We start from the raw sequence: 25,760 nt of genomic DNA, 5'->3' as shown, positions 1-25,760 counted from the left end.
TGGAAAGCACGAGGAGGGGTGATTTGTATGTGTGTGGAAGAAGGATGAGTAAAAATGAAGAATAAGTGGGGGGATGTGTTTATCTGAAGGGTGTTGGGGAGCAGCCGGTATGGAGAGGGACAGTCGGGGTGGAGGGTGGGTTATCGTGCACAGTGTGGGATGTAGGGGTGCGTGTGTGTCTGACTACGGAGGTGAAAGCGTGGGAAGTGAAAGTGGGTATGGCAAGGGTAGGCTCCTTGTGGGTGACAATTCGGGTAGGAATGCTACTAAGGAGGCATGGGTGGTCGTCTGCCCCCTGGGACTTGTCCTGGCCTCCGGGATCAACAACCTAGACCGGCTTCACCGTGAAATTCTTATGGGACCAAAACAGAAGAGGGACAAGGAAAAACTGGGTGGCTGGTGACATTCCTTTTATCCTTTTGGGTGGTTTTTTTTTTGACTTGACACTCAAGAATCCCCACCCCGATGCTGACTGATGGGACAGTTGCTAGGTGGCGCCCCAGAGCTTGCTCCCACCCAGCAGGTCCCGCCTTTGCCCAGGGTCTGAACTGGTTTTTCCACTCTCGGGGTTTCTGCTCCTCAGAGAGCCCCTGCCTGTTGCCTGAGCAATTATATTCCCTTCAATCCATTCCATCCTACGAAGGGCAGAAGGACATAATCCCCCGGCAGCACAAGAAGGTAGAGGGGGCGAAACACCAACAGAAGGGGGATGTGCCTGTGTTGGGTGGGAGGAGAGGAAATGAGGAGAGAGGGTGGGGGAGGCGAGTAGATTCCTAGCGGGCTAAGGGGAGGAGGCAGGGGAGGTGGAGCGGGAAAAGGGGGTCTGGAAATGAAGCAGGGCATTCAGAAGCGTGCCTGCCTGAACCCCGGACGGAGAGCCCAGCACTCAGGAAGCTCGCCCCTCTCCAGGCCCATGTCCCCATCGCTGTCGTCCCACTTCGTTGGGGAGTCTTCCTGTCCTCCCTCCACAACTCCTTTCTGTCCCCCTCGCCCTGCTCCTCAACCTCTCTGCCTTTCCACTTTACCCTCATCCCCGGATTTGTTGAGATCTCCTACCCCCTGTTCGTCTTAAAGGGGGAGGGGGCGGCGGGGGCGTGATGGCAGTGGCTGGACTGGATGGGGAGGGGACTGCCTGAGCAGGGAGCCCCACCCTTAGACACTCACGGCCAAGTGCGTCCCGGGGCGCCCTCCTGGAGCAGCAACATCCACTCGGGGGGGAAGAGAGAATTCCAGACCCTGGGCCAGCGCTGGTGAACAGCTCTACTGGGCACACTTGTCAGGAGGCTTATAAAGTTAACATCGCACACCGCACCCATCCTCCACCCACTTCAGGGCTGTCCTCCCAGGCCTCCTGAAATGCTATTCTTGGCCAGAAACCATGCAACTCCAGGGTACTTATAATATTTGTGTATTTTTTTGTTTGGTGCTTAATTGTGTTCGGCTACGTTATTAACTGCTGAAGCTTAGACAGGATCAGCTCTTGTTGTGCCTTCCCTGCACTTGGCCCTGTTCTTCCAAAACAGTTGACGTCTTCCTCAAATATTTGTTAGATCTACTGTGCTGGCAACAGTATGTACACCCGGAAAGTACTCGGTAGCCTCCGGAGGGGCTCTTTTGTGTCTCTTACAGGACATCGGAGGCTTAAAAGGAGGCATCAATTAGCACCGAGGGAGAAAACACCTCCCTTCCTCGCACCCACCAGTCCTGCCTTTCAGAAGAATGGTGCCCAGAGCCGCCGGGGTGGCTCAGTCAGTTAAGCCTCTGACTCTTCATTTTGGCTCAGGTCATGATCTCACAGTTCATGTGTTGGGAAAATAAACCAAGTTTTCCACCATAAGATGGTCGATGGGACTAAAACAAGCTCTGGTCTCTAGCTTGGAGTCCCCTCTTCCGGATTCTTCTCGCCCTGTTTGCCATCTGTGTGAAAACCACCCCCCACCCCCCCAACGAATATGGAGACTGACAATGATAAATTACCCTTCCCGCTTGCATTCGGCGCTCAGATCTTTGGAGACACGGTCTCCTCGGAGCCCGCCGGTGTTAAAGAAATCTCCGATCCACCAAGATCTCCAAGTGCCGCTTGGTTTTTCTGCCAGCGTTCCAGCCTGGTTCCGGAACAATGAGTTTAAGCCCCGAATCAGGATCTGCCCTGACTGGGATTCTGTCTCCCTCCCTCTCTCTGACCTTCCTCTGTTTGCTCTCTCTATTTCTCAAAAATAAATAAATAAATATTTTATGGAAGGAGGAGGAGGAGGAGGAGAGGAAGGGGAAGGGGAAGAAGGATGGTACCTGGCATCCCAGAGACTAGAATTCTGATAATTCCCTTCTTCCCTGTCTCAGTCTGATGGAACACAGACTGGCTGGCTTATACACAACAGAATTTTTTGCCCCACAGTTCTGGAGTCTAGGAAGTCCAAGATTAAGGCTTGGGCAGGTGTCTGGGGAGGGCCTGCCACCTGGCTCATTGACAGCTGTCTTCTCACTGTGCCCTCACACTGTAGAAGCGTCGGGGGAACTCGAGGTTTTTTTTATAAGGGCACCGGTCCCATTCGTGGCCTGTCTTCTCAAAGGCCCCACCTTCCAATACCATCACACTGGAGGTTGGGATTTCGGCATGTCAATTTGGGGGGGACACAAACATTGAGTCTGTGGCACTCCCCTCCCAGCTGTCATCTGTGCTTTTCTCGCACAGACTCGTAAGGTCTTTCCTGCGACTTCACTGTCACCTCTCAGCCCAGGCCTGGTGTGAGGTGAGGGGCTCCAGCAGAGGGCAGTGAGTGACAGTGACACTTTCCCCTCATTGTGACAGTGACAGCAACAGGTTCGAACCCTTGGCTCTCCTAGAGGAGAAGTAAATGCCACCAAAGTGTGGTCAGAACAGAGCCAAACTCTAGGGAAGACGTGAAGCAAGGACTCAGGACAATCCTGATCCTGACGGACATTCAGCTGGAGAAAGGGTGGGCCCAGGGGAAAGAGTGGTGGGAACCAGGCCCCGAAGACCATGGGGGTGAAGAGGAGAATGGGTCCTGGGGGAGGGAGGCAGGTGGCTTTGGCCGCTCTCAGTAAAAACCAGAAGGGTCCAACTCCAGGGACCCAGGAAACCCAATTGGCAATAAGAACAGGACTTGAGCAGCAGCTTGGGACGTGCACAGAGAGAGGCACATAGGTGTTCAGGGCACAGGAAGCATAAGGCCATGTTGGGCAGTAAGGAGTCCCCTGAGTGATCTCTGTAGATGTTGTAGAGAAGGTCCTCCCGCCTTCCAAGTCAAGATGCTTTGTCAACTTGATGCAGATGTGATGAGGTTTTGGGGGGACGGGAGTAGAGTGTAGAGCCCACGGCCAAGGAAGAATTCTCAGAGACCATCTTGGGTGCACAAAGGTGATTTTACTAAAGCATGGGGGACAGGACCCGAGGGCAGGAAGAGCTGCACTGGGGTTGTGAAGTGACTCTCTCTCTCCTTCTCTCTCCCCTTCATGGGATTCTCTCTCTCTCTGCCCCTCGCTCACTTGTGCTCACTTGCTCCCTCAATCTCTCTCCTTCTCAGAAAAAGAAAAAAAAAAAAAGTAAGGGCCTCCTATAGCAGAGTAACCTTGACCTGGGCAGGCTCACCTCTAAGTCCGGATGAAGCCTTACTGTCTTGGGGCAGTGGGAAAGGGCTGGCACCTCTAACGAGGTTCAGGCTTATTTCTATTTTAAAGCTGGACTCTGAGGTGAAATGTGAACATGCTTGGCAAGTTATGGTTTGAGTCAGACTAGGTTGCTGCCTTAAGGCTCACCTGGTGAGTACTAGGGTGGCAGCAGGAACCCAGGGAATGGACATACCTAGATATGGGCAGGGGCAGCATCATGGTGGGTCCAGATGATCGCTTTTCACAGGGTAGGGGAGGCCATGCACAGAGCTGCAGGCACAGGGGTCTGGTGGAAGGCACCTGAGGACGCACCTGCCTCAGCCAAGCAGGCTGGGGTTTAGGCTGCAGTCCCCGCAGCAAAGGGGATTGGTGAGCAGGGAGGAAGGCAGAAGACCAGTTTTAGAAACCACGTCTCAACAGTGAGGATTTAAAGGGGGCTGGGCATCCATGGACACTTGGGGTTGAACTCAGCCAGCTTCTTTCTGGCCGCCTGAGCCTGCTGTTCAAGGGCTACATGTCTGGACAGGGACGGGGCAGGGTTCAACTGGTGAATGTCAGTGTCCAAGCTGAGCTGAGGGGAGGTGGGAGGTAGGTGAGGCCCAGGGAGGGGTGTGTGAGAGATAAGGAGTAAAAAATGGTGGAGCCGGCCACAATGGTGGCAGCCAACCATGTCTCATAGTCTTCCTGGCAGAGGAAGGGTCAATGCAGGGTTCACACTTATCGTGGAGCCCTACATAGGGCTTGATCCCATAACCCTGAGATCATGACCTGAGCTGAAATCAAAAGTCTGATGCTCATTTGATGGAGCCACCCAAGAACCCCTCATAATCCATATTTTAAATCAATTTCTTAGATAAAGACAGAAGACACAATTGTCCTCTAAGGTGCTACGAAGCCAAAAGGGATACAAAGTATGTTAGATGAGCCACCTGGGTGGCTCAGGAGGTTAAGCCTCTGACTCTTGATTTTGGCTCAGGTCATGATCAAGAGTTCGAGCCCCTCATTGGGTTCCACGCTGGCAGTACAGAACCTTCTTGGGATTCCCTTTCTTCCCCTCACCCATGTGCATGCTCTCGCTCTCTCAAAATGAATAAACTTTTTTTAAAAAGGTATATTGGATGACAGAATCAAACTCTAAAACTTCATGATACGATGGACCAATGGACTGAAAGAAAATAGTGCTGGCCAACAGTTATAGAGTCTATACCATGCCTTTGCCATTGTTCCAGGTGCTTCAAATGCTTTGCTTCCCTTAACCCTCACAAGCATGGGAAGTAAGGTAATTAATCATTTCTATATGATGGATGCACGTTCTGGGGTGAGGGCTCAGAAGACCCTTCTGCACACCTCCAGATCTCTTACCCTGTAGCTCTCTCCTCTCTGGTACTCCGCCCCGTGGATTCTAGCCCCCTGGCTCCTTTAAATTCTCAATGCCACTTTCTCTGCTCGGAGAGATTTCCAGGCTCCCTTTGGGCTCCCCTCCCAGCCCTGCAGTCTGGAATCCCTCTCCGGGCAGGAAGCCAACACAGTCAGAAGGATCACTTCCTTAGTGTCCCTTGTCCTGGGTCCTGCACTGCCTGTTATCCGCTGTCCAAAGCACATTGTTTCTTTTCTTTTATTTATTTTTTTGTATTTTTCATCTAAGTTGAGGGATAAATCATATTCCTTTATTACAGCTGTAGCAGAATCAGAGCCTGTTTTTTTTAATGAAAAATGCTTTATGACTCATTATAAAATCTTTTTAATTATAAAAATTTCAACCGATACGAAGTCTTATAAAGTAAAGAAGTGAGTATTCCCCTCCGCTATTCTCATCTCACACCACAGAAACCACCAGTGTTAACAGTAAACACATTAAGTCATTTCCACTTTTCTCCAAAGGACCCTCTTGTGAAGTTAGAGTGTTAGGGAACCAGGCTGCATCACTGACAGAAGAACCAAGCGGCACTCGGGGATCTTGGAGGATCAGACGTTTATTTACATCGTTGGACTCCAGGGAGATGGTCTTTCCAAAGATCTGAGTCCTGAGCATAAACATAGGGGACAATTTACAGTCTGTTTCTTCCACATTAGTTGGCAATTTGGCACACGTGGTAAGCGGGGCAGGAAGAAGAACCCGGAAGGAGAGTCTTCGGGTGAGGACTGGAGATGCCCCCTCTGTCGGCCATCATATAACATCATTTTTCCCTATCAAGGTCGGGGTTTGGTTTTTTTCCCCATCAGTAGAGGGGGAATCTTTGGCAGTGCTGGGAGGATTGGAAATGAATGTTCCTGAGAAACGCTGTCCCTGCCACCTCTCCCTCATTATCTCTCCCATGGAACGTGTGGGCTGGATGTCATTCTATATTGACTTCCCTTTCACTGTCCCAAAGGCAGGAGTAAGAGTCACGTGTCCATCTTAAAATCTCTGTGACAGCCACATAAAATCATGTACATGAAAGTGTTTGGAAAACTTTGAAATCATTACAATTGGTAGTTACTATTATATTATCACATGTGTTTATGTTTCATATTAATAATAATAATTGTTATTACAGAAGATTTGATGATACCTTTAGGGTCCATTTTTATCACAAGTGAAAGGTTCTCTTTACCATAAGCCTACTCACACTCTCTGAGGTCTAAGGCAAAAGCAATCCTTATGTTTTCAAATGTATCTTTAAGTGGCTTCTGTTGTGTGGGGTCAAGATCCCATACGTGGGAGGACCTGCAGCCCAAAGTGAGCCACTCTCTTTAGGGCTCAGAAGCCAGTTTTTCAACTTCAAAGTCACGCACAAACACACCCTTAAAAACTTTATGATTTATAAAAACTTTATAATTGCTCTTGTTCATGGAATGGCAAAAAATTAGGCTGATACTTCTTTTCTTTTGCATTATTATCTTCTAATTGTATCTCTGACTCTGCTCTGGATCTGAAAGCAATGGGTTCCTTAGGGTTTGCTCTGGAAATAAAAAACAAAACAAGATAGCAGAGACTGCTATTTTTTGTGTCCAGTTATTTATTCCTGACTTCCTAAAAAATACATACATTTAACGAAGTTCAAGCATCCAATCAAAAAAAATTCTGGGTAGGGGCCTCTGGGTCACTCAGTCCGTTGAGTGTCTGATTCTTGATTTCAGGTCAGGTCATGATCCCAGGATCATGCTCAGCATGAAGCCTGCTTATGATTCTCTCTCTCTCTCAGAGTGCCTGGGTGGCTCAGTTGGTTAAGCATCCCACTTTGGCTCAGGTCATGATCTTGCAGTTTGTGGGTTCAAGCCCCACATCAGGCTCTGCATTGACAACTCAGAACCTGGAGCCTACTTCAGATTCTGTCTCCCTCTCTCTCTGCCCCTCCCTTGCTTGTGTTTTCTCTCTCAAAAATAAATCAATGAACTTAAAAAAAATTGTTTTTAATGTTAAAAAAAAAATAAGAATAGAGAAGAGGAAGCTAGTTTGTGACAAAGCTGGGTGTGGGTGTCAACTTCTAGTCTCCTCTCCAGTGATAATGAGTCAACCCTTTCTGGTTGCCAAAAGGTTGTTGACTGACAATTGAGTTCCTTTTGGCAGATAAAGGGAGTTCAAAGACAACCGCTCCCTGCATTGGCTGTTTTTCAAGAGCCTTCAGCTTAAGATAATATATCAAAGCAGTTAACCATTTGTTTTCTTTCCTTTCCTTTGTTCTTGGGGAGCCAGGAGTGCCTGAGGAACTTCACACACATCCCATCTGGGGTGGGGAGAGTGTGCTAGCTTGTACTTTGCCCTCAGCCTGACTTATGCTCCTTCATCATCTGGTAAGAGGCTGGTATCCAGAATATATAAAGAACACTTACATGGAATAATATGGAGGAAATAACCCAGTTTAAAAATGAGGCAGGGGCACCTGGGTGGCTCAGTCAGTTAAGCATCCGACTTCAGCTCGGGTCATGATCTCGTGGTTCATGAGTTCGAGCTCCACGTTGGGCTCTGTGGTGACAGTTCGTAGCCTGAATCCTGCTTCAGATTCTGTGTCTCCTTCTCTCTCTGCCCCTCCCCTGCTTGTGCTCTGTTTCTCTCTCTCTCTCTCAAAAATAAATAAACATTTAAAAAAAATTTTTTTTAAGTGAGAGACGGAGACAGAAGAGAGAGAGCACAGCAGCGTGCCCTTGGGGGTTGAATTTCTTTTATTGACAGTTGTTAACCAGGGGTGGAATATTTATTACTTAGTTTGGGGATACAGAGTTTCCTGCTCTTTCTTCATTTCTGGTCAAGTGTTTGTTTTCATGGCACCTGCCATCTTGGGCCTGGCTGGTTTGATCCCGCTTCTGTGGAGTGCTGCCAGGCAGGCCTCTGACATTCCTGACAGCTGGCCATGACTTTCTTATTAGGGGCCTCCACGTGTCTGGTTAAAAACCTACTGCCTACTCCAACATGTTTGATCTAGTTAAAGGAAGGCCAGTGGTACAGACCCACTTAACCAAGCATCGGGGAAGGCCCAGAGTCTGATTCACAAGACAATACCAAATGGGTCTGACTTGCCTTTTAAATAACCGGCAGAATGCCAGGCACACAGTGGGAATTTACATATGAGGTGGACAGATGGTGTTATGGACTGAATGTGTCCCTCCAAAACTCATATGTTGAAATCCTCAACATGAAGACATTAGATGATGAGTCATTTGGGAGTAATTAGGAAATGAGGGTGAGGTCTCCGTAGGCTATTAAAAAAACAAGAAGGGCTTGTTATCGCCTGTTTCTCTCTGCATGGTGAAGACACAAGGAGAAAACTGCTGTCCACAAGCTGGGAAAAGGATCCTCATTAGACACAGGACCTGTCGGTGTTTCGATCTTGGGCTCTCCAGCGTCCAGAACGGTGAGCTATAAAGGTTAGTTTCCTAAGCTGCCTGGCACATGCTGGTCTGTTAGAGCAGCCCAAGCTGGCTAAGCTGTTGGATGGAGAGGTAGACCGGTTGTAAAAGTGAGGGGAATGGGCTTCAGAGCATTTAGTTGTGAGGGGAACTTTCGAGTGATGTGGGAAATTTCAAAGTGACCCCAAAGCTTTGTTCTTAGACTGCCTTTCACAACTCAAAACTCAGAGCCCCAAGACTTTTTCTGATGAGAAACTTCTTGGCTTGGCTCGGCTCCACAAGTCTTGGCTCCCACAGGATTGCTGGACTTGACTGTAAAGCCGTCTTTGATGATAGACCAGGTGCTAGGTGTCTCCAGCTCGTTCGATGAACCCGTGTGTACTTGGTGAGAGTGAAAGTCAATCAGTGATGAGGGTGGGAGAAGGGAGACGAGAGAGGGGAGAAAATGTGGGAAGAAGGAGGAGGAGATGGAAGACAGAAAGAGGCAGTTGGTGGGCAGAGAGGGGAAAGGAGCTCACGCACCTGCCAACAATCCCACTCACACCAGAGGGGTTTTGAGGAAAGTGGAGAGGGATTTTCCAAGTGAACTTTGTTTTGGACCATCCTCTCTCTCTCTCTTGTTTTTTAATGGTTAGCTCTATTTTGAATACGTACAGAACTCTCCCGCGGTACACCTTACTTCTGCCGGATTTCAGCAGGGCCACCGGGTGTGACGACTTTGGAAAGTGGCCCACAGCTACTTCTTGCTGATTACCCTCCAAGGCGTGGACATCAGCAATGTTGCTGGCATACCACGCTGCACATTTACTTTTGTCAATGCTGCCGCCGGTACAAACCTGGAAGACGCTGGACCGTGAGTGTCCTGGGATCTGGGAACCTGGCTGGGAAGATGAGAGAAGGGAGGAAGGAGAGGGTCTTCCCCAGGTTTTAGGCAAGTGGGTGCCCGTCCCTGTGTGCTTAAGGACGGGGACCCCGGCCCGAAGCTCCTGCCTGTACTGTGCTCCCAATTCCCAGCTCTCCCTCTCCTGCTGAGTCCCCACCTCCTCTTCCAGGAAGCCTCTGCCGGTTACTCGGGAACCATCCTGAATTAGTCATGTGTCCTGTGGTGTCTTTTCCGTTCAAAGTCCTGTCTGTTCGGCTAGATTTCAAGCCCCAGGAGGGCAGACACTGCCTTGTACTTTTATTACCTGAGACCTTGGCAGAAGTCACTAAAAATACTTGCCAGACGTATCCTCCGGGGGACAGCCTGTGTGTCCGAGGGGTCTATGGCATCCAGGCACTTTGCTAAAGCTCAGGCGGCAAGAGGTGGGGACTAAGGACGCAGAAGGTTGAGGAGCTGGAGTGGAGACCCCTCCCTCTGCAGAAGGACCTTCTGAGTGAGCGTCGGGGCCTCGGCTCCCTTTCTCTCTCACAGATACTCACTCTCTCTGCCTTGACCTCACCGTCAAATCTCAGTCTGGACCCGGACACCCTTGGTATGAAGTGCAGGCCTCAGTGGACAAAAAGCCTGTCTTTCAGTATGACAGTGACAGCAGCAAGATGAAACCTTTGGGTCTCCTGGGGGCGAAAGTAAATGCCACCAAAGCATGGACAGAATTGACCCAGACGCTGGGAGAGGTGGGGCGAGCGCTCAGGATGATCATGTCTGACATCAAACTGGAGAACAGCGTGACCAGGGGTGAGTAGGAGAAGGGGGTAGGGAGGTGGAGATAGTCAGCAAGAGAGGGAGGGGCCAGCACAGGCAGGGAAGGGGCTCTGGGACGAGAACTGAACGTTGGTCCCGCCTAAGAGACACGGTGGACCTACTGGGAGGTGACGGCGCTAAAAGAGTCCAAGCCAATGACTTTGGGCGTGAATTGCAGGTCCCCCCACCCTGCACATCCAGCTGTCTTGTCAGTGTGAAGCAGAACGAGGCACCGCTGCGTCCTGGCACTTCAACATCAACGGGCAGCCAGCCCTCCTCTTTGACGCGATGAACATGACCTGGACAGTCACGAGTCCTGGAGCCAGAGGCGTCAAGGAGGAGTGGGAGAACAAGGGACTGGCAGACTATTTCAGGAGGATCTCAATGGGAGACTGCCGTCACTGGCTTAGGGAATTCTTAGAACACTGGGAGAAAGTGCTGGAGCCCCCAGGTAACCGAGCAGGGGGAGGAGGATGCAGTACATCTCTTTAAAGGTCTAATGCCTTCCCTGTGTGGATAGAGCATGTGTGTGCAATTAAAGATGGGAAGGAGCCATCGACTGACTGGCCTCTTGGTGGACTGGAGAGTCAGTGGCTGCCACAGGACCTCCACCATCCCCCGTTCCCTGCCACCTCCCTCTGCACAGGGGCCCCCTTCCCGCTAACCAATGATCCGGTCACCCCAGACTGCTAGGTGGGCCCCAAATCTACGTGCATCCCTGGGCTTGAGCCTTCTCTTCTCCCTCTGTCTTACCTGTTCTTGACCCAGAGCAAAGGTCACTTCCAATGAAGCCTTCACCAACCCTCCCCCACCCCACAGAACTAAGCACCCCCGATGCCATCACCTCAAATAGATCTGTCCACAGAGAACATGTCAAACGGTCTGATAACCAGATGGACATCAGCTGCCTCCCTCAGTAGAAATATGCGCTCCGTGAGGACAGGGCACAACCCCCTGTTCATCTTTAGACCCCACCACCTGATAGACTGGCTGCCACATAATGAATCAACACATTTGGGGGTGACAAGGTGCTCAGGAAGGTATTTTATTTTTTACTGAAATGCAATTCGTATACGCTGTATATTATTGTACAGATGTACCATATAATGATTCAACAACTCTATACATTACTCCGTGCTCGTCGGAATAAGCGGACCCTTAATCCCCTTTGTCTATTTCACCCATCCCCGCCCCACCTGACAAGCACCAGGAAGGTGTGTTCTCAGGTTTGACAGGGCTTTCGCTTTTTGTTTGTTTTAGTACCACCCAAAAAGGTCCCAGATGCTGACCGGCCTTTACCGTGTCATCAGTTGCATGCATCATCCTAGGAGTGATTGTCATCAGCTCAGTCATCACTGTCATCTGCTGCAGCATCTCAAGAAAATTGGGTAAGTGTATCGCAGGCTGGCCTCTGGCTGTGGGGGAGGATGCAGTCCGGTAAGGACTTGGGACAGGTGACCCACGGGTCTCGCCCCAGCCCCTGTCCACTGATCCGTCTCTACACAGAAATGATGCACTTTCTCAGTGTGGAACACACCCCCCCCCCCACACTGGGGCAGGGGTCACCCTGACGTCTACTCCTGAGGTGGGGCAGGGGCTAAGATCCACGTCTGGGGTGGGCGTTGCCTGATTGCAATCTAGCCCATGGTTCCCTCAGACCTTTGATGGAAAATAAAAAAACTTTGCTGTCTGAGGATAGCACCATGTACTCAACAATTTTTGTAATGTTCTGATAGCTGTTCCACTATCAGATGTTTCTTCTCTGGATCATGAGAGAGCAGTGATGTTAGACCAACCCTTGGTGGCAAAAAAAAAAAAACAAACAAAAAATACATTAATGGCAATCTGGCTGCCAATCTAACACATGATCTTCTAACCCTTCCTTTGCATTCTTTCCATCAGACTTCCTTCTGTGTCAGGTGGAATGGAGTGGGTGCCTGCATTTTTATTTTTATTTTTTATTTAGTTGAGAGGAAAATGAGCTAGGAATATATGTATTGTGGTTTAACTCGTGTTTGGTTAACTTTGTATTCACACTCACTTCTGTGTATAGATAAGTTCTTCCTCTGCAGAAGCCACAGGTCCACTCTGCTGACTGACTAGATGTCATAACACAAAGGTAGAGGACCATATGGCAAAGTGACATGTGAATTAACTTATCTGTTTACATATTAATATCTCCTATGGTGCCTGGCTTAGTTCCAAGGATAAATGATAGTGTGATGAATTTAGAAATAAAAAAAAAATATATAGAAATTGATAAGGAAGGGTGCCTGGTGGCTCAGTCAGTTGAACATCTGACTTCGGCTCAGGTCATGATCTCACGATTCATGGGTTCAAGCCCCATGTCAGGCTTTGCACAGACAGAGCAGAGCCTGATTCAGGTTCGTTGCCTCCCTCTCTCTGCCCCTCCCCCACGCATTCTCTCTCTCTCTCTCTCTCTCTGAAAAATAACTAACCTTAAAAAGAAAAGAAATCGGTAAGGAATAAGCTGCTACACAAAACTTGGATGATTCCTATGGATAGGAAGTTAAGAAGAAACTGTCAGACACAGAAGAATATATATTCTAGAACTCTACATAAATTTCAAAACAGACAAAACTGATATTTGGTAATAGAAGTCAGAATAGTGGATACTGATTAGGAAATGGTCTGTAACTTGACCTGACAGGTGATTATGCAGGTGCATTTCACTTTTAAACATACATCAAGCCAGGGGTGCCTGGGTGGCTCAGTCAGTTGTGTCTGACTTTGGCTCAGGTCGTGATCTCGCGGTTCGTGAGTTTGAGCCCCGTGTCAGGCTTTGTGCTGACAGCTCTGAGCCTGGAACCTGCTTCAGATTCTGTGTCTCCCCTTCTCTCTGCCCCTCCCCTGCTCATGCTCTCTCTCTTCCTCTCAAAAATAAATAAACATTAAAAAAAATTTAAAAAAGGGGAGGGGGGCGCCTGGGTGGCTCAGTCGGTTGAGCATCCGACTTCGGCTCAGGTCATGATCTCACGGCTTGTGAGTTCGAGCCCCGCATCGGGCTCTGTGCTGACAGCTCAGAGCCTGGAGCCTGCTTCGGATTCTGTGTCTCCCTCGCTCTCTGCCCTTAACCCACTTGCAGTCTGTCTCTGTCTCTCTCAAAAATAAGTAAACATTAAAAAAATTTTTTTAATTAAAAAAAAGTACATCAAGCTGACCCTAAAGATTTATATACTTTATTGTATAGGAATATTACATTTCAACAAAAAAAGTTGTTTTTTTTTTTAAGTAGATGTTCCAGTTTTCATTAATGTCTTGACAAACTGGTAGTTCTCTAGTCAGTAATATCTTCAATTGCGAACTAAATTATAAATACATTGGACTTTTTTTGATGAGAATCATACATATATATGGTAAGAGACATAGAGACAGAGAAAACTATTATTACATGCCAGACAGCACCAGACTCCACTAACCAGTCCTGTCCCACCATCTCCCTGGCCTTAAGAACTCATTTCTTTCTCCTATTGCCGTTATCATCTGTATAACTTCCTCTCCAGGCTGACCCAAAGAGACTTCACACATTGAGGTACAACAGTTTAGAAAAGTTGGCACCTTGGGGTTAAAGTCACAGTTCCTGGGGTTCTCTGTGAACTCCAAAGTCAAGATTCTGATGATCAAAATAACCCACTCCATATAGGATTCAGTGAGGAGCTATGTTACTAATGTGGGAAATGATTCAACTCTTTTAGTTGTTCAACAGAACAGCAAGGTTCAGCCTGCTCTGTTTTAAGTCTGGGCCCTGAAGTGAAAAGTAAGCTTACCGAATAATAGTGTCCCAACGTGCTTGGCACATATCAGTAGTCAGACAGGGGCCACTGTCCAGAAAGGGACCCTGCTGTGAGTAGTAGGACAGCAGCAGGAGCCCAGGGTTTGTGTATAACAAGACTTGGAACAGGGGCGGCAGCACGGTGGGTCCAGATGATCTCTTTTCACAGGGTAGGGGCCTGCACAGAGCTGCAGGCACAGGGGTCTGGCTTTAACCCCAGGTGGAAGGTGCCTGAGAAGGGCTCACCTGCCTCAACCAAGCAGACTGGGGTTTAAGCTTCAGTCCCTGCAGCAAAGGGGACTGGTGAGCAGGGAGGAAGGCAGAAGACCAATTTTAGAAACTAGGTCTCGGGGCGCCTGGGTGGCTCAGTCGGTTAAGCGGCTGACTTCGGCTTGGGTCATGATCTCACGGTTCGTGGGTTCAAGCCCCACGTCGGGCTCTGTGCTGACAGCTCAGAGCCCGGAGGCTGCTTCTGATTCTGTGTCTCCCTCTCTCTCTGCCCCTCCCCCACTCACACTCTGTCTCTCTCTGTCTCTCAAAAATAAATAAATATAAATTTAAAAAAATTAAAAAAAGAAAAGGAGCTAGGTCTCAACAGTGAGGATTTAAAGGAGGCTGGGCCTCCACGGACACTTGGGATTGAACTCAGCCAGCTTCTTTCTGGCCGCCTGAGCCTGCCGTTCAAGGGCTACATGTCTGGACAGGGACGGGGGCAGGGTTCAACCGGTGAATGTCAGTGTCCAAGCTGAGCTGAGGGGAGGTGGGAGGTAGGTGAGGCCCAGGGAGGGGTGTGTGAGAGATAAGGAGTAAAAAATGTATCTTCCCACGCTTCCTCCACCTTTGGGAAGAGCCTCCCCCGCTGTGTCTCAGAGGGCTTCCCATCAGAGCGAGCATCAGCACTTGAGAAAACAGAGAGCTCTGTGTGCCCATGGCACATTCCTATTTTGTTGTCTGGCATTTCTTGACATTGCTTTTGCTGATGTGACAGAGGAGAGAGGTGATTCATCAAAACCAAACGAGGAAAAGAGCTGACGGGAAGGGTCTTAAATTAGGAAACACTAGGCAGGGGGTAGACCCAAGATAATCTGACCCAGAATCTAACATAAACACTTCTTTTCCTCTGAAGCCCAGAGAAGCCCAAAGAAGCCCAAAGAAGCCCTTTACCAGGAAGCAAGGCTCAGCTCTCCAGCGCTCCTTAGCGTCTGACCACGGCTGCCTCGCTGTTCTTTCGTTCTCACTCTGGCAGCAAACAGAGAACATGAAGAGATTCAGGGGAGCCTGGGTGGCTCTGTTGATTGGGCATTCGACTCTTGATTTTGGCTCAGATCATGATCTCAAGGTTTGCGAGATCGAGGTCCATGTGCAGCTTCACGCTGACAGTAGGAAGTCCTAACGTTTCTTCATGCTCATCAACCATTTCAAGAATTTGTGGATTTCAGGATAAAATCTCTTCCTAATGCCCCTTCCCAGGTAAAGCCTCTTTTTGCTCATGGTCCATCCTAAACGTGGGCACAGCTGCCTCTTCCCGCTGGAGGATGTATTCAAGAACGTTCATGATAGCTTGATTCATAAGAGCCCCCGGAATATGAAACAACAAATGCCCATCAGGAGATGAATGGATGAGTGAGTTATAGTACTGTGCAACTGGATATCTACTGTATTTAAAAGAAAAAAACTGGGGCGCCTGGGTGGCTCAGTCGGTTGAGCGGCCGACTTCGGCTCAGGTCATGACCTCACGGTCTGTGAGTTCGAGCCCTGCGTCGGGCTCTGTGCTGACCGCTCAGAGCCTGAAGCCTGTTTCAGATTCTGTGTCTCCCTCTCTCTCTCTGCCCCTCCCCCGTTCATGCTCTGTCTCAAAAATAAATAAACGTTAAAAGAAAAAATTTTTTTAAAGAAAAAAAAATTACTGTGACACGTACGTAACTCCTGGATGAATCTGACAGGACTATGTATGAAGTTCAAGAGCGAACAAAACTAGTTCATGGTAGCACAAGTTAGAATAGTGGTTGCCTCACCTAAATACCCACGGATACATGAATGGATAGGAAAAATGTGGTATAGACAAGCCGGAGGTGGGCGGTGGGCCAGAGCAGCTGCTGAGCAGGCCCCGGAGTGGGTCGCCCCCGTGTGGATGGGCGTGCGACGCTCACAGGCTGAGCACACGCCCACGGCCCCTGCGTCCTCACCCCGCACCGGGACAACCCGCACCTGCACGATGCTGTGGACAGGCCCGCTGCCTTCCTGGACATTCTGGCCCCGCCCTATGACCCAGACGATGGCCCGGACTGCCACTATCGCCGGTTGTGGAGCCCTTCTGGGACAAGGAGGCCCCAGCTGGGCCTGTGACCCGCCCCGAGAAGTGTGTGTCCTGGAGACCCCACAAGCCAATGACTTCTGGTGCGACGGGGAGCCCTGTCCAGGTCCCGAAGTCTCCCCTTGAAGCCGCCGGCGCCCGGTTGCGGCGGGCCACAGATGTGCCCTGTTCACATCCGGACCTGGCTGCCTGAACACACTGGAAGGGCTCTCTCCCTAGCCCCGGGCCTGGGCGGTATATCTACTGGAACCGGCTGTAGGGCGAGCCATGGGAAGGGTGGGCGGGCCACTGCAGTGCAGAGGCAGGCGGGTTAAGGGGTGGGGAAGGCAGGTAGGCTAGTTTGTTGCCGAATTGTTTTTAGTTCAAAGTCATCAGTGAAAGCTAGGTTTAAAAAGATGAACTGCTATTTAAAGTGAGCAGCGGTTGCATCCACACGACTCCTGAAACAGAATGCTATGGGCACCAGTGACAGTCACAATAAAATTCACTGCCGTGAGAGGCAAGGCCGACCGATAGGGACCGACACTCTTGACCAGAGTGCGGTCCCGAACAGCCAGGGTACAGAGTTTTTATAGCTGACCACATCATCTTATCATTACCTGGGAGCAGAACAAAGGAATAGCTCCCAGATGGGGGTGGAAACAGTTCAGACATGCCCTTGCCCCAATCCAATCAAACACTAAGCCAGTTGATTTTCCTTGAACTTCGGTTCCCTTGATTGATAGGATAAGGCTGTTATCTCTCTTTTTTTTTTTTTTTTTTTAAATTTTTTTTTCAACGTTTATTTATTTTTGGGACAGAGAGAGACAGAGCATGAATGGGGGAGGGGCAGAGAGAGAGGGAGACACAGAATTGGAAACAGGCTTCAGGCTTCGAGCCATCAGCCCAGAGCCTGATGCGGGGCTCGAACTCCAGGATCGCGAGATCGTGACCTGGCTGAAGTCGGACGCTTAACCGACTGCGCCACCCAGGCGCCCCAAGGCTGTTATCTCTCTTAACCCGCAGTGTTAAAACAAAGCTGTTATTTCTTAAGGCTACCGGTTAGCCCTACACTACAGTTTAACCCTTACAGAGGGGCAGAGAGAGAGGGAGACACAGAACCCCAAGCAGGTTCCAGGCTCGAAGTTGTCAGCACAGAGCCCGATGCGGGGCTCCAGCCCATGAACTGCGAGCCCACAAGCTGTGGGATGGTGACCTGAGCCGGTCAGACACTTAACCAAGCAGACTCACCTTTAATGCAAAACTATATTATCCTCAAATGACTTTTTTTTTTTTTTTTTTTTGGTCTTGGTGTGTTTGAAGAGACAGTAGGTTAAATCTGTGCTTTCTAACCAGAAGATTCAAGGAGCTGAATTGGTATGTTTCCAAACAACTGAATGTAAAACATTTCTAGCCAGCTGTTGAATTCCATGCCCCTATTTACTTCCAGTATTTTCCTGCAAAAACAGAGAAAAATGTTGACTGTTTCAAATTCTCGGGAATTCTAATGTTCCAGAAGGCTGTGAGATCATGATCTGAGCCAAAGTCGGCCGCCTAGCCTACTGAGCCACCCAGACACCCCTCACAAGACTTTTAATAAAAAGAAAACTAAAGAAATGAACACATTAAAATCTGCCCAGCCGTTGTCTAAGCCCTCTTGATTCACTTGCCCAAATGGCAACTGAGTTCTAAGGTCTGTAACAAAGGGATACTTGCTATTGGTGGAAAGTGTTGACCCTGTGGAGAGACAGATTGTATCTTTGCCTCTTTATGTGCACTGGACTACTGTGGCCCAGAGTGAAGCAATATTTGTTTCCAACTTTTTTTTTAAGAATAAGAAAACAAGGGGCACCTGGGTGGCTCAGTCGGTTAAGCATCCAACTTCGGCTCAGGTCATGATCTCACGGCTTGTGGGTTTGAGCCCCGCTTCAGGCTCTGTGCTGACAGCTCAGAGCCTGGAGCCTGCTTCGGATTCTGTGTCTCCCTCTCTCTCTGCCCCTCTCCCACCCACTCTCTCTCTCTCTCTCTCTCAAAAATAAATAAACATTTAAAAAAATTTAAGGGGTTGCCTGGGTGGCGCAGTCGGTTAGGCGTCCGACTTCAGCCAGGTCACGATCTCGCGGTCCGTGAGTTCGAGCCCTGCGTCGGGCTCTGGGCTGATGGCTCAGAGCCTGGAGCCTGTTTCCGATTCTGTGTCTCCCTCTCTCTCTGCCCCTCCCCCGTTCATGCTCTGTCTCTCTCTGTCCCAAAAATAAAATAAAACGTTGAAAAAAAAAATTAAAAAAAAAAAGAAAAAAAAATTTAAAAAGAAGAAAACAAATTCTTGATTTTTTTTTTTTTTTTTTTTTTTTTTACAAAAAAGATGCTTATTCAATGTGAAATGCCACTTTGTTGTAAAACCTGAAACAGACATAATGCCGGGTGTTTCCTCCACGGTTGCTTGTTTTGTGGTAGCTTCACATTATGGTGTAGTTTAACATGCCTTGGGGGCAGTTTGAACAGCTCATAGTGCCACATGAATTCAGTTTAAAACTAAATCCTAGATATGCAAAGGATGATTTTCTTAGAACAATGTTCACAAAAAGGATTTTTTAGTAGCACAGTAATGAATGTGGTTATCGGTCACATACCCACCTGTTCTGAATTATAAAAAGTTGATGAACTTATAAAATTATGGATAGTGATGTATATGCTACAATACAACCTAGAATGCATTAAACCTCACAAAAACCCATTCTGGCAACAGAGCAGAAATAAAGGAGGAATGGATTTTCCAAACTTTATGACGAAAAGTTTTAAAGTCCTCAGGTACAAACAAGCCAAATGGAAAAAAAAAAAAAAAAAAAAAAAAAAAAAAAAGGCCTAAAGTGCTTTTCTTTTTCTTTTTTTTTAAATTTTTTAAACCTTTATTTATTTTTGAGACAGAGAGAGACAGAGCATGAGCAGGGGAGGGGCAGAGAGAGGGAGACACAGAATCTGAAACAGGCTCCAGGCTCTGAGCCGTCAGCCCAGAGCCCGACGCGGGGCTCGAACTCACAGACTGAGAGATCACAACCTGAGCCGAAGTCTGACGCTTAACCGACTGAGCCACCCAGGCGCCCCAAGCCTAAAGTGCTTTTCAAAAGAAAAACTGAAATTGTTGCAGGCCAAAATAGCAATATGGTATCTCTCTAATTAATTCAGTAGAGACAGTGGAAACTTTAGTTCGCTAATAAATTCTGAGTATATTAATGGTGAGAACAGAACTTGTTTTAGCCACTAAGGAGGGAATATTCTTGCTACAGAGACAAAATGTCGTGCGGCAAAACTGCGGCAAAACCTGGCACCTCTGTGCGTAAAGTGTTCGTCATGACTGACTTCATGTGCTGTTGTCGCGTTTCTACGTATTCCTGCAATATAGACTGTAGTTGAGTAACGACTGTGGGGCAAATACAATCCCCTCCGTCCCTGGGATTGAGCACAGAACCCTTTTCTTGGAACTTCCTTACAGCAAGCTTCGCAAATGACCACCCATGACATACCAAACTTAAAGGCACCAAGGCCTCCAAAGATGATTACAAGTAACAGCCTGAGAATTCCTGGTCAATGGGACAAAATGGTGGAGCTGACAGACAGATGAGTATGTGGAAAAGGAAGGGTGAGGGAGTGACCAATAGAGGGGCTTCCCTGAAAGTTTCTCTCTGGGAGCCAGTCAGAGACAGGCAATTCCCACACACTGTCCTTTTGTAAGGGTTAAATTGTACTATAGGGCTAACGCTTAGCTTGAAAGATAACAACTTTGTTCTGACACTGAAGGTCAAAAGATAACAACCTTGCTTTTACTCTTGTAAATCATACTTCATACTCTTGTGAATCAGGCTTTACCAATGAAGGAAACAAAAGCTCAAAAAAGAGCATCAGAGACAAGGTCAAGGAGATCCACTGGTTGCAACTTAGCGGCAGAAAGTCTAAAATAATCACCTCATTCGATAACTGTTTCTGACTCATCTGGCAACTGTTTCTAACTCATCTGGGAACCGTTTCTCTGTTCTGTTCCCAGATAACGATAAAACGATGTGATCGGCTTTAAAAACTCTGTACCCCGGCTGTTCGGAGCCACACTCTTATCAAGAGTGTTGGTCCCGATCGGTCGGCCTTGCCTCTCATTGTAATAAACTTTGTTGCAACTGTCACTGGTGCCCGGAGCATTCTGTTTCAGGAGTCGTGTGGATGCAACACTTTCCCCGTCACAGCCCCCAGAGCCCTTCCCCATCCCACCATTCCTTGCCACCAACCTTGCTGAAGTCCTCACCCACTTCAGCACCAATGTGAGAAGTAAGATAATGTTACTTGTTTGTATAGTATAGATGAGCAATCTGGGTGTTCAAAAGAGTAGGTGGCTTGCCCCAAGGTCACACAGCCGGTAAGAGTTGGCACTAGAATTGCTGTCGGTGCCCTTAAGGCTGTACTTTATTTAGCAGGCTGAGTTGCATGACATCGTGGCAGTTTTTAAATATTTGAATGACTGTCACTTGGGAGAAGGTAGAGATTGCTCTGAGAGACCCCAGAAAACGAACTAGGACAAGTACTTGGAAGCTAGAAACAGGTGATAACTGAATATAAGGGAAAACATTCTAATGAATATAGTAAGAGTTGGCCAAAGTGGGAAGAGCTTTGATGTGTGGAGTAGGATATTCCCCAACCACTACAACATGGGGATAATAATGGTATATGCTACATAAGGTTATTGGAAGTCAATGAGTCTGTGTTGGTGCAGAACTCTGAGCAGTTCCTGGCAATCCTAATACAACGTCTTTATAAATGTTTCTTAATTTTTTTATTTAAAAATTTTTTAATGTTTATTTTTGAGATAGAGAGAGACAGAGCGTGAGTGGGGGAGGGGTAGAGAGAGGGGGAGCCACAGAATCCAAAGCAGGCTCCAGGCTCCAAGCTGTCAGCACAGACCCCGATGTGGGACTCGAACCCACGAACTGCAAGATCATGACCTGAGTCGAAGTCAGGCACTTAACCGACTGAGCCACCCAGACGCCCCTAAATGTTTCTTAAATTTAAAATAAAAATCCACGGGCTCCTGGGTGGCTCAGTTGGTTAAGTGTCTGACTCTTGATCTCAGGGTCATGAGTTCAAGCCCTGTGTTGGGCTCCATGCAGGGTGTGTAGCCTACTTAAAAAAAAAAAAAAATCAATAGAAATGTCTGGGCCAATGCTGGGCATTGCCTTAAACAATGTAGAAGACAACTTTTCAGGATTTTCACCAGCTCCCTACCACTCTCTGTCTCTCCCTCCATCCTCCGTGTACGAGGGAAAGCAGTGCCCGAAGCCACACTTGTACCTCATAATCTCAGCACCTCAGTAACTGCCCCTGGGGAGGGAGACACAGGACCAAATTGGACTCAACAGAATCTCTCTCCTGGAACTGACCAGGTATCATGGGTGCGGACCACTTGGCCCTGGACGGGAGAGGCAGCCAATGGGAGACCAATTGCTTGGTCACAGACTCTGGGTCTAGCGTTCTTTCTCGCCTAGCAAGAAAGCAGGATGCAGGATTAAAATGCGAGAGATGGCTAATGTCCAGGAAAAGACAAGAGCCCTGATTAAGGGTCCTTGCTCGGTTTTTATTAGGATCAGAAGGCTTACAAATATGGTAAACAATGAAACTGTGAACATTAACTCATGGATGTGAGGGAATAGGGGTCTTGAAGATATGCGGGGTTACGGGTTTGGGTTAATACAAAACAAAATCCTGGTGGCCAGCCAGGAGAAAGGTTGTTTACAGCAGACTTGAGGCACCACCTGTTTACCTAAACTGGCCTAGGGGACAAGAAAGAGCACGCCACCTCAGGGTCAGCAGGGCATCTTTCTTTTGTTAACTAGCTCTGCTCTGGGCAGACTTCGCCCTGCAGCCATTTATAGCCCTGTTTACCCGTTTACCTAATTTGGTCCTTCCTTCCTGTGAAAGCAGCTTTCTGCTATAGTACTAACTTGGGGGGTGTTTCCACCCTGAATACAAAGTAATCTTGTTTACCTCCTATACCTTTGTTCTACTTTGGGGCCTTTGCCCTGCCCTGTCTATACCTATTTACCTAATCTTGTTTACTGGGTGGGAGCATCCTGTAGCTTTCTATTTCTTTACGCCTTGTTAACCCATCTGTGCAGGCTCTGGGAATTCCGAAGCTTATTCCCCACACTTGGGAATAAGCGGAGAGCTGTCTGTCTTTGGGTCCTGGCCCTCCTTCAGGCCACTGCCTTCCTTCAGGCCCAGTGGCCTCTGGTGCCCTGCCTGTCTCACATGCGTAAGCGCGGTGGAAGCCAATTTGAAGTGGGTTTCTGTTGTTTGCAACCCACAAAAATTGAATCAGGACAAGCATGGCTCACTTGGCTGCAAAGAATAAAAGGCTAGGCAAAGAACCCGAGTGCAAGGCCAAGCAGGCACTCAGGGAAGCCTTCTGGGGCTTCAAAGCTGCCAGGAAGCTCCTGTCTTCATTCTGCCCCTCTCGCGGAGCTCCTGTCCACTCTTCCCTGTTTGCCGCCCCCCTCCCGCCCCCACTGCTCCATTTGTCCTCCTCTGCTGATCAGCTTCTCTGCTTCATCGTCCCCTTACACGGAGCCCTGGAGCCTGCCCGGCTGTCCAGCTATGTTTTTCTCACCCATTGCATCTGTGTCTCGATTCTGTATTTTATGTTCCTGGGACAGAGTATCTGATTAGCTCAGCTTGGGCTGGGTGCTCATTATTGGTTCCCTGAGTGGACGGGGTGGGGCCACCTGGAAGCTGGGGCTGCCCCTTCCAGGGGTGTGGGCACATTAGACTCCGTGAAAGTGGTGTGGACAAGGAGGAATCATAGTATAATGACCAGGTTGTAGGAAATTCAGGCTTTGGGCATTTGCACACCTTCTAATACTGGGGACGCTCCTTCATTTCTGTGGGTCCTACTTTTTGTACCTGTAAAATTAAGAAGTGGAACTGGAAATAATAACTAGCATTTAGCAAGCATCTCCCAAGTGGCGGACTATACTCTAAGCACTTCGCATGCACTAAACTTATTTAATGCCTGTAAAGCATTTATGATGGCCACTAGGCTGGCAATCTTGTTCCAACATTCAATAAATGGACCTACAATGTGCAGATCCCAATTTGCTGGACTTTACCCTTAATGATCTTTTTTTTTTTTTTTAATTGTTTTTAGTGTCTGTTTTTTTGAGAGAGAGAGAGAAACAGAGTGTGAGCAGGAGAGGGGCAGCAAGAGAGACACAGAATCCGAAGCAGTCTTCCAGGCTCTGAGCTGTCAGCACAGCGGGGCTCAAACTCATGAACCGTGAAATCATGACCTGAGCCCAGTGGGCCGCTTAACCCACTGAGCCACCCAGGCGCCTTTCCCTTAATGATCTTATAAAGCAGGAATGCATCTCCATCTTTTCAGCCCAAAGTCCCAACATATTTGTCTTTACATACAAATTCTTCTGTCCATCGGTAAGGTTTTGATGTGTGGGCTTTGCAAACAAAGATATTTTGTTTCCAATAGAAATGAAAGGAGAAAAACTGCAACTTGGAGAGAAATGACTTATTGCCTCTCTCACAAATCATAATCAGCCCCAGTCTCCGTCCTAATATACCATGCAATGAAACCTGCTTTTCACAGTTTTATTAAAGTATAATTGAAGACAATAAGCTGGACCTACTTCAAGTAGACACTCTGATGAGCGTTGACACATGTAGGGACCAGTGGGACCATCACCACAATCAAAATGTGAACGTATCTTACACCTAGTGTAAGTGTACTTGCACTTCTTTCTAGCCCTTCTCTCCCACTGCACCCTGGTATTACAGGTTTCTCCACTCTGGCTGTCCAGAACATCACTATTCCCAGGCCGATGCAGCTTGGAAATTCTTCTGCCTGCTTCTTTCCAGTGGTTCTTTCTCTGACCTTGGATAGTTTCCTTACAAGCATGCACTTGACCGGCACTCAGGTGAAGGCTCGGGGGAACCTTCTGCATGCCTCCGGATCTCTTTCCCTGTAGCTCTCTCCCCTCTGGTACTCCGCCCTGTGGATTCTACCCACCTGGCCCTTTAAAATTCTCAATGCCACTTTCTCTGCTCAGAGAGACTGCCAGGCTCCCTTTGGGTTCCCCTCCCAGCCCTGCAGTTTGGAATCCCTCTCCGGGCAGGAAGCCAAGGCAGTCAGAAAGATCACTTCCTTAGTGTCCCTTGTCCAGGGTCCTGCACTGCCTGTTATCTGCTGTCCAAAGCACATTATTTCTTTCTTTCTTTCTTCCTTCCTTTCTTTCTTTCTTTCTTTCTTTCTTTCTTTCTTTCTTTCTTTTTTAAGTTTATTTATTTATTTGGGGGGAGGTGAGGCAGAGAGAGGGAGAGAGAGAATCCCAAGAAGGCTCCATGCTGCCAGTGCAGAGCCCGATGCAGTGCTTGAGCTCTGGAGCCATGAGATCATGACCTGAGCCTATATCACTTAACCAACTGAGCCACCCAGATGCCCCTGCACGTTGTTTCTTTTTAATTTTTTTCTGGATTTTTCATCTAAGTTTGGAGGTTAAACCCAACCCCTTTACTCTAATATGGCTGCAGCAGAAGTCAGAGCCTGTTTTGTTTTTTTAATGAAAAATATTTTATGACAACCTCATCACAAAAATTTCAACTGATACGAAGTCTTGTAAAGTAAAAAAGTGAGTATTTCCCTCCACTATTCCCATCTCACACCACAGAAATAACCAGTGTTAACGGTAAACACATTAAGTCATTTCTACTTTTCTCAAAAGGACCCTCTTGTGAAGTTATAAAGGGGGAAGCTTTGGTAGTGCTGGAAGGATTAGAGATGAATGCTCCTGAGAAATGCTGTCCCTGCCACCTGTCCCTCATTGTCTCCCCCATGGAACATGTGAGCTGGGTCTCATTCTATACGGACTTCCCTTTCACTGCCCCAAAGGCAGGAGTGAGGGCCACATGTCCATCTTAAAATCTCTGTGAAAGCCATATGAATTCATGTACACGAAAGTATCGGCATACTGTGCAATCCTTACAATCGTTAGTTAATATTATATCGCACTATCATACATGTTTATGTTTCATAATAATAATTATTATTATAATGGAAGATTTGATGCTGCCTCCAGGGTCCATTCTTAGCACAAGTAAAAGTTTCTCTTTATCATAAGCCTACTACTGGTGCTCTCTGAGGTCTAAGACAAAAGGAATGCTTATGTTGTCAAAGGTATCTTTAAGTGGCTTCGGTTGTGTGGGGTGACTATCTCATAGGTAGAAAAACCAGCCGCCCAGGCTATAGTCCAGACGTAGCCTTTAGTGCTAAGAGGCCATTTTTTCAGCCTCAAAGTCACTCACATACACACCCTCATGAACTCTAAGAATTTCCCTTTTCATGGAATAGCAAGAAATACTGGGCTATGTTTTCTTTTTTCTTCTTTTGTATTTTTACCTTCTAGTTCTATCTCCTCTATTCTAGATCTGAAAGCAATAGGTCCCTAAATATAAGCTCTAAAATTTAAAATGTATATGTATATATCAGA

At 47.9% G+C, this 25,760-nt stretch overlaps 2 protein-coding genes across 13 annotated transcripts in view; one reads left to right on the top strand and one right to left on the bottom strand.

Moving 5' to 3' along the window:
- Positions 1–1,236, bottom strand: part of LOC125166138 (UL16-binding protein 1-like) — a 38,086-nt gene extending 36,850 nt beyond the window's left edge. For 2 of the 3 annotated variants that reach the window (XM_047859873.1, XM_047859874.1), the window contains exon 1: positions 1,165–1,229. In XM_047859873.1, coding sequence (XP_047715829.1) covers positions 1,165–1,205 — 41 coding nt within the window. In that variant the 5' untranslated portion in view covers positions 1,206–1,229. Of the gene's footprint in view, positions 1–1,164 lie in introns of all 3 variants that reach the window. The other variant, XM_047859876.1, reaches the window with a different exon arrangement.
- Positions 563–15,726, top strand: LOC125166139 (retinoic acid early transcript 1E-like). Of its 10 annotated transcripts, none has more exons than XM_047859884.1 (8): positions 563–678; positions 7,307–7,404; positions 8,363–8,462; positions 9,153–9,310; positions 9,872–10,135; positions 10,320–10,592; positions 11,402–11,529; positions 15,061–15,726. In XM_047859884.1, exons 4-7 carry the CDS (start codon positions 9,235–9,237, stop codon positions 11,467–11,469), a joined length of 681 nt encoding a protein of 226 aa, XP_047715840.1. In that variant the 5' UTR covers positions 563–678; positions 7,307–7,404; positions 8,363–8,462; positions 9,153–9,234; the 3' UTR covers positions 11,470–11,529; positions 15,061–15,726. The 10 variants fall into 10 exon arrangements, with proteins under 10 accessions (XP_047715840.1, XP_047715838.1, XP_047715837.1 ...); XM_047859882.1 differs by having other exon boundaries at positions 9,114–9,310; XM_047859881.1 differs by having other exon boundaries at positions 9,093–9,310.
- Positions 15,727–25,760: the final 10,034 nt, after the last annotated feature.

Source organism: Prionailurus viverrinus, chromosome B2, assembly GCF_022837055.1.
Source record: "Prionailurus viverrinus isolate Anna chromosome B2, UM_Priviv_1.0, whole genome shotgun sequence".
Taxonomy (NCBI): Eukaryota; Metazoa; Chordata; class Mammalia; order Carnivora; family Felidae; genus Prionailurus; species Prionailurus viverrinus.
Note: the sequence above shows the minus strand (reverse complement) of the source record. Positions and strands in the feature narration are given on the sequence as shown.

Excerpts from the sequence above, each read along its gene's own strand:
- LOC125166139 (XM_047859884.1), top strand. The coding sequence starts at position 9,235 with ATGTTGCTGGCATACCACGCTGCACATTTACTTTTGTCAATGCTGCCG. Across the intron at positions 9,311-9,871 it reads AACCTGGAAGACGCTGGACC|ATACTCACTCTCTCTGCCTT; the intron begins GTGAGTGTCCTG and ends TCTCTCTCACAG. Across the intron at positions 10,593-11,401 it reads GAAAGTGCTGGAGCCCCCAG|TACCACCCAAAAAGGTCCCA; the intron begins GTAACCGAGCAG and ends TGTTTGTTTTAG.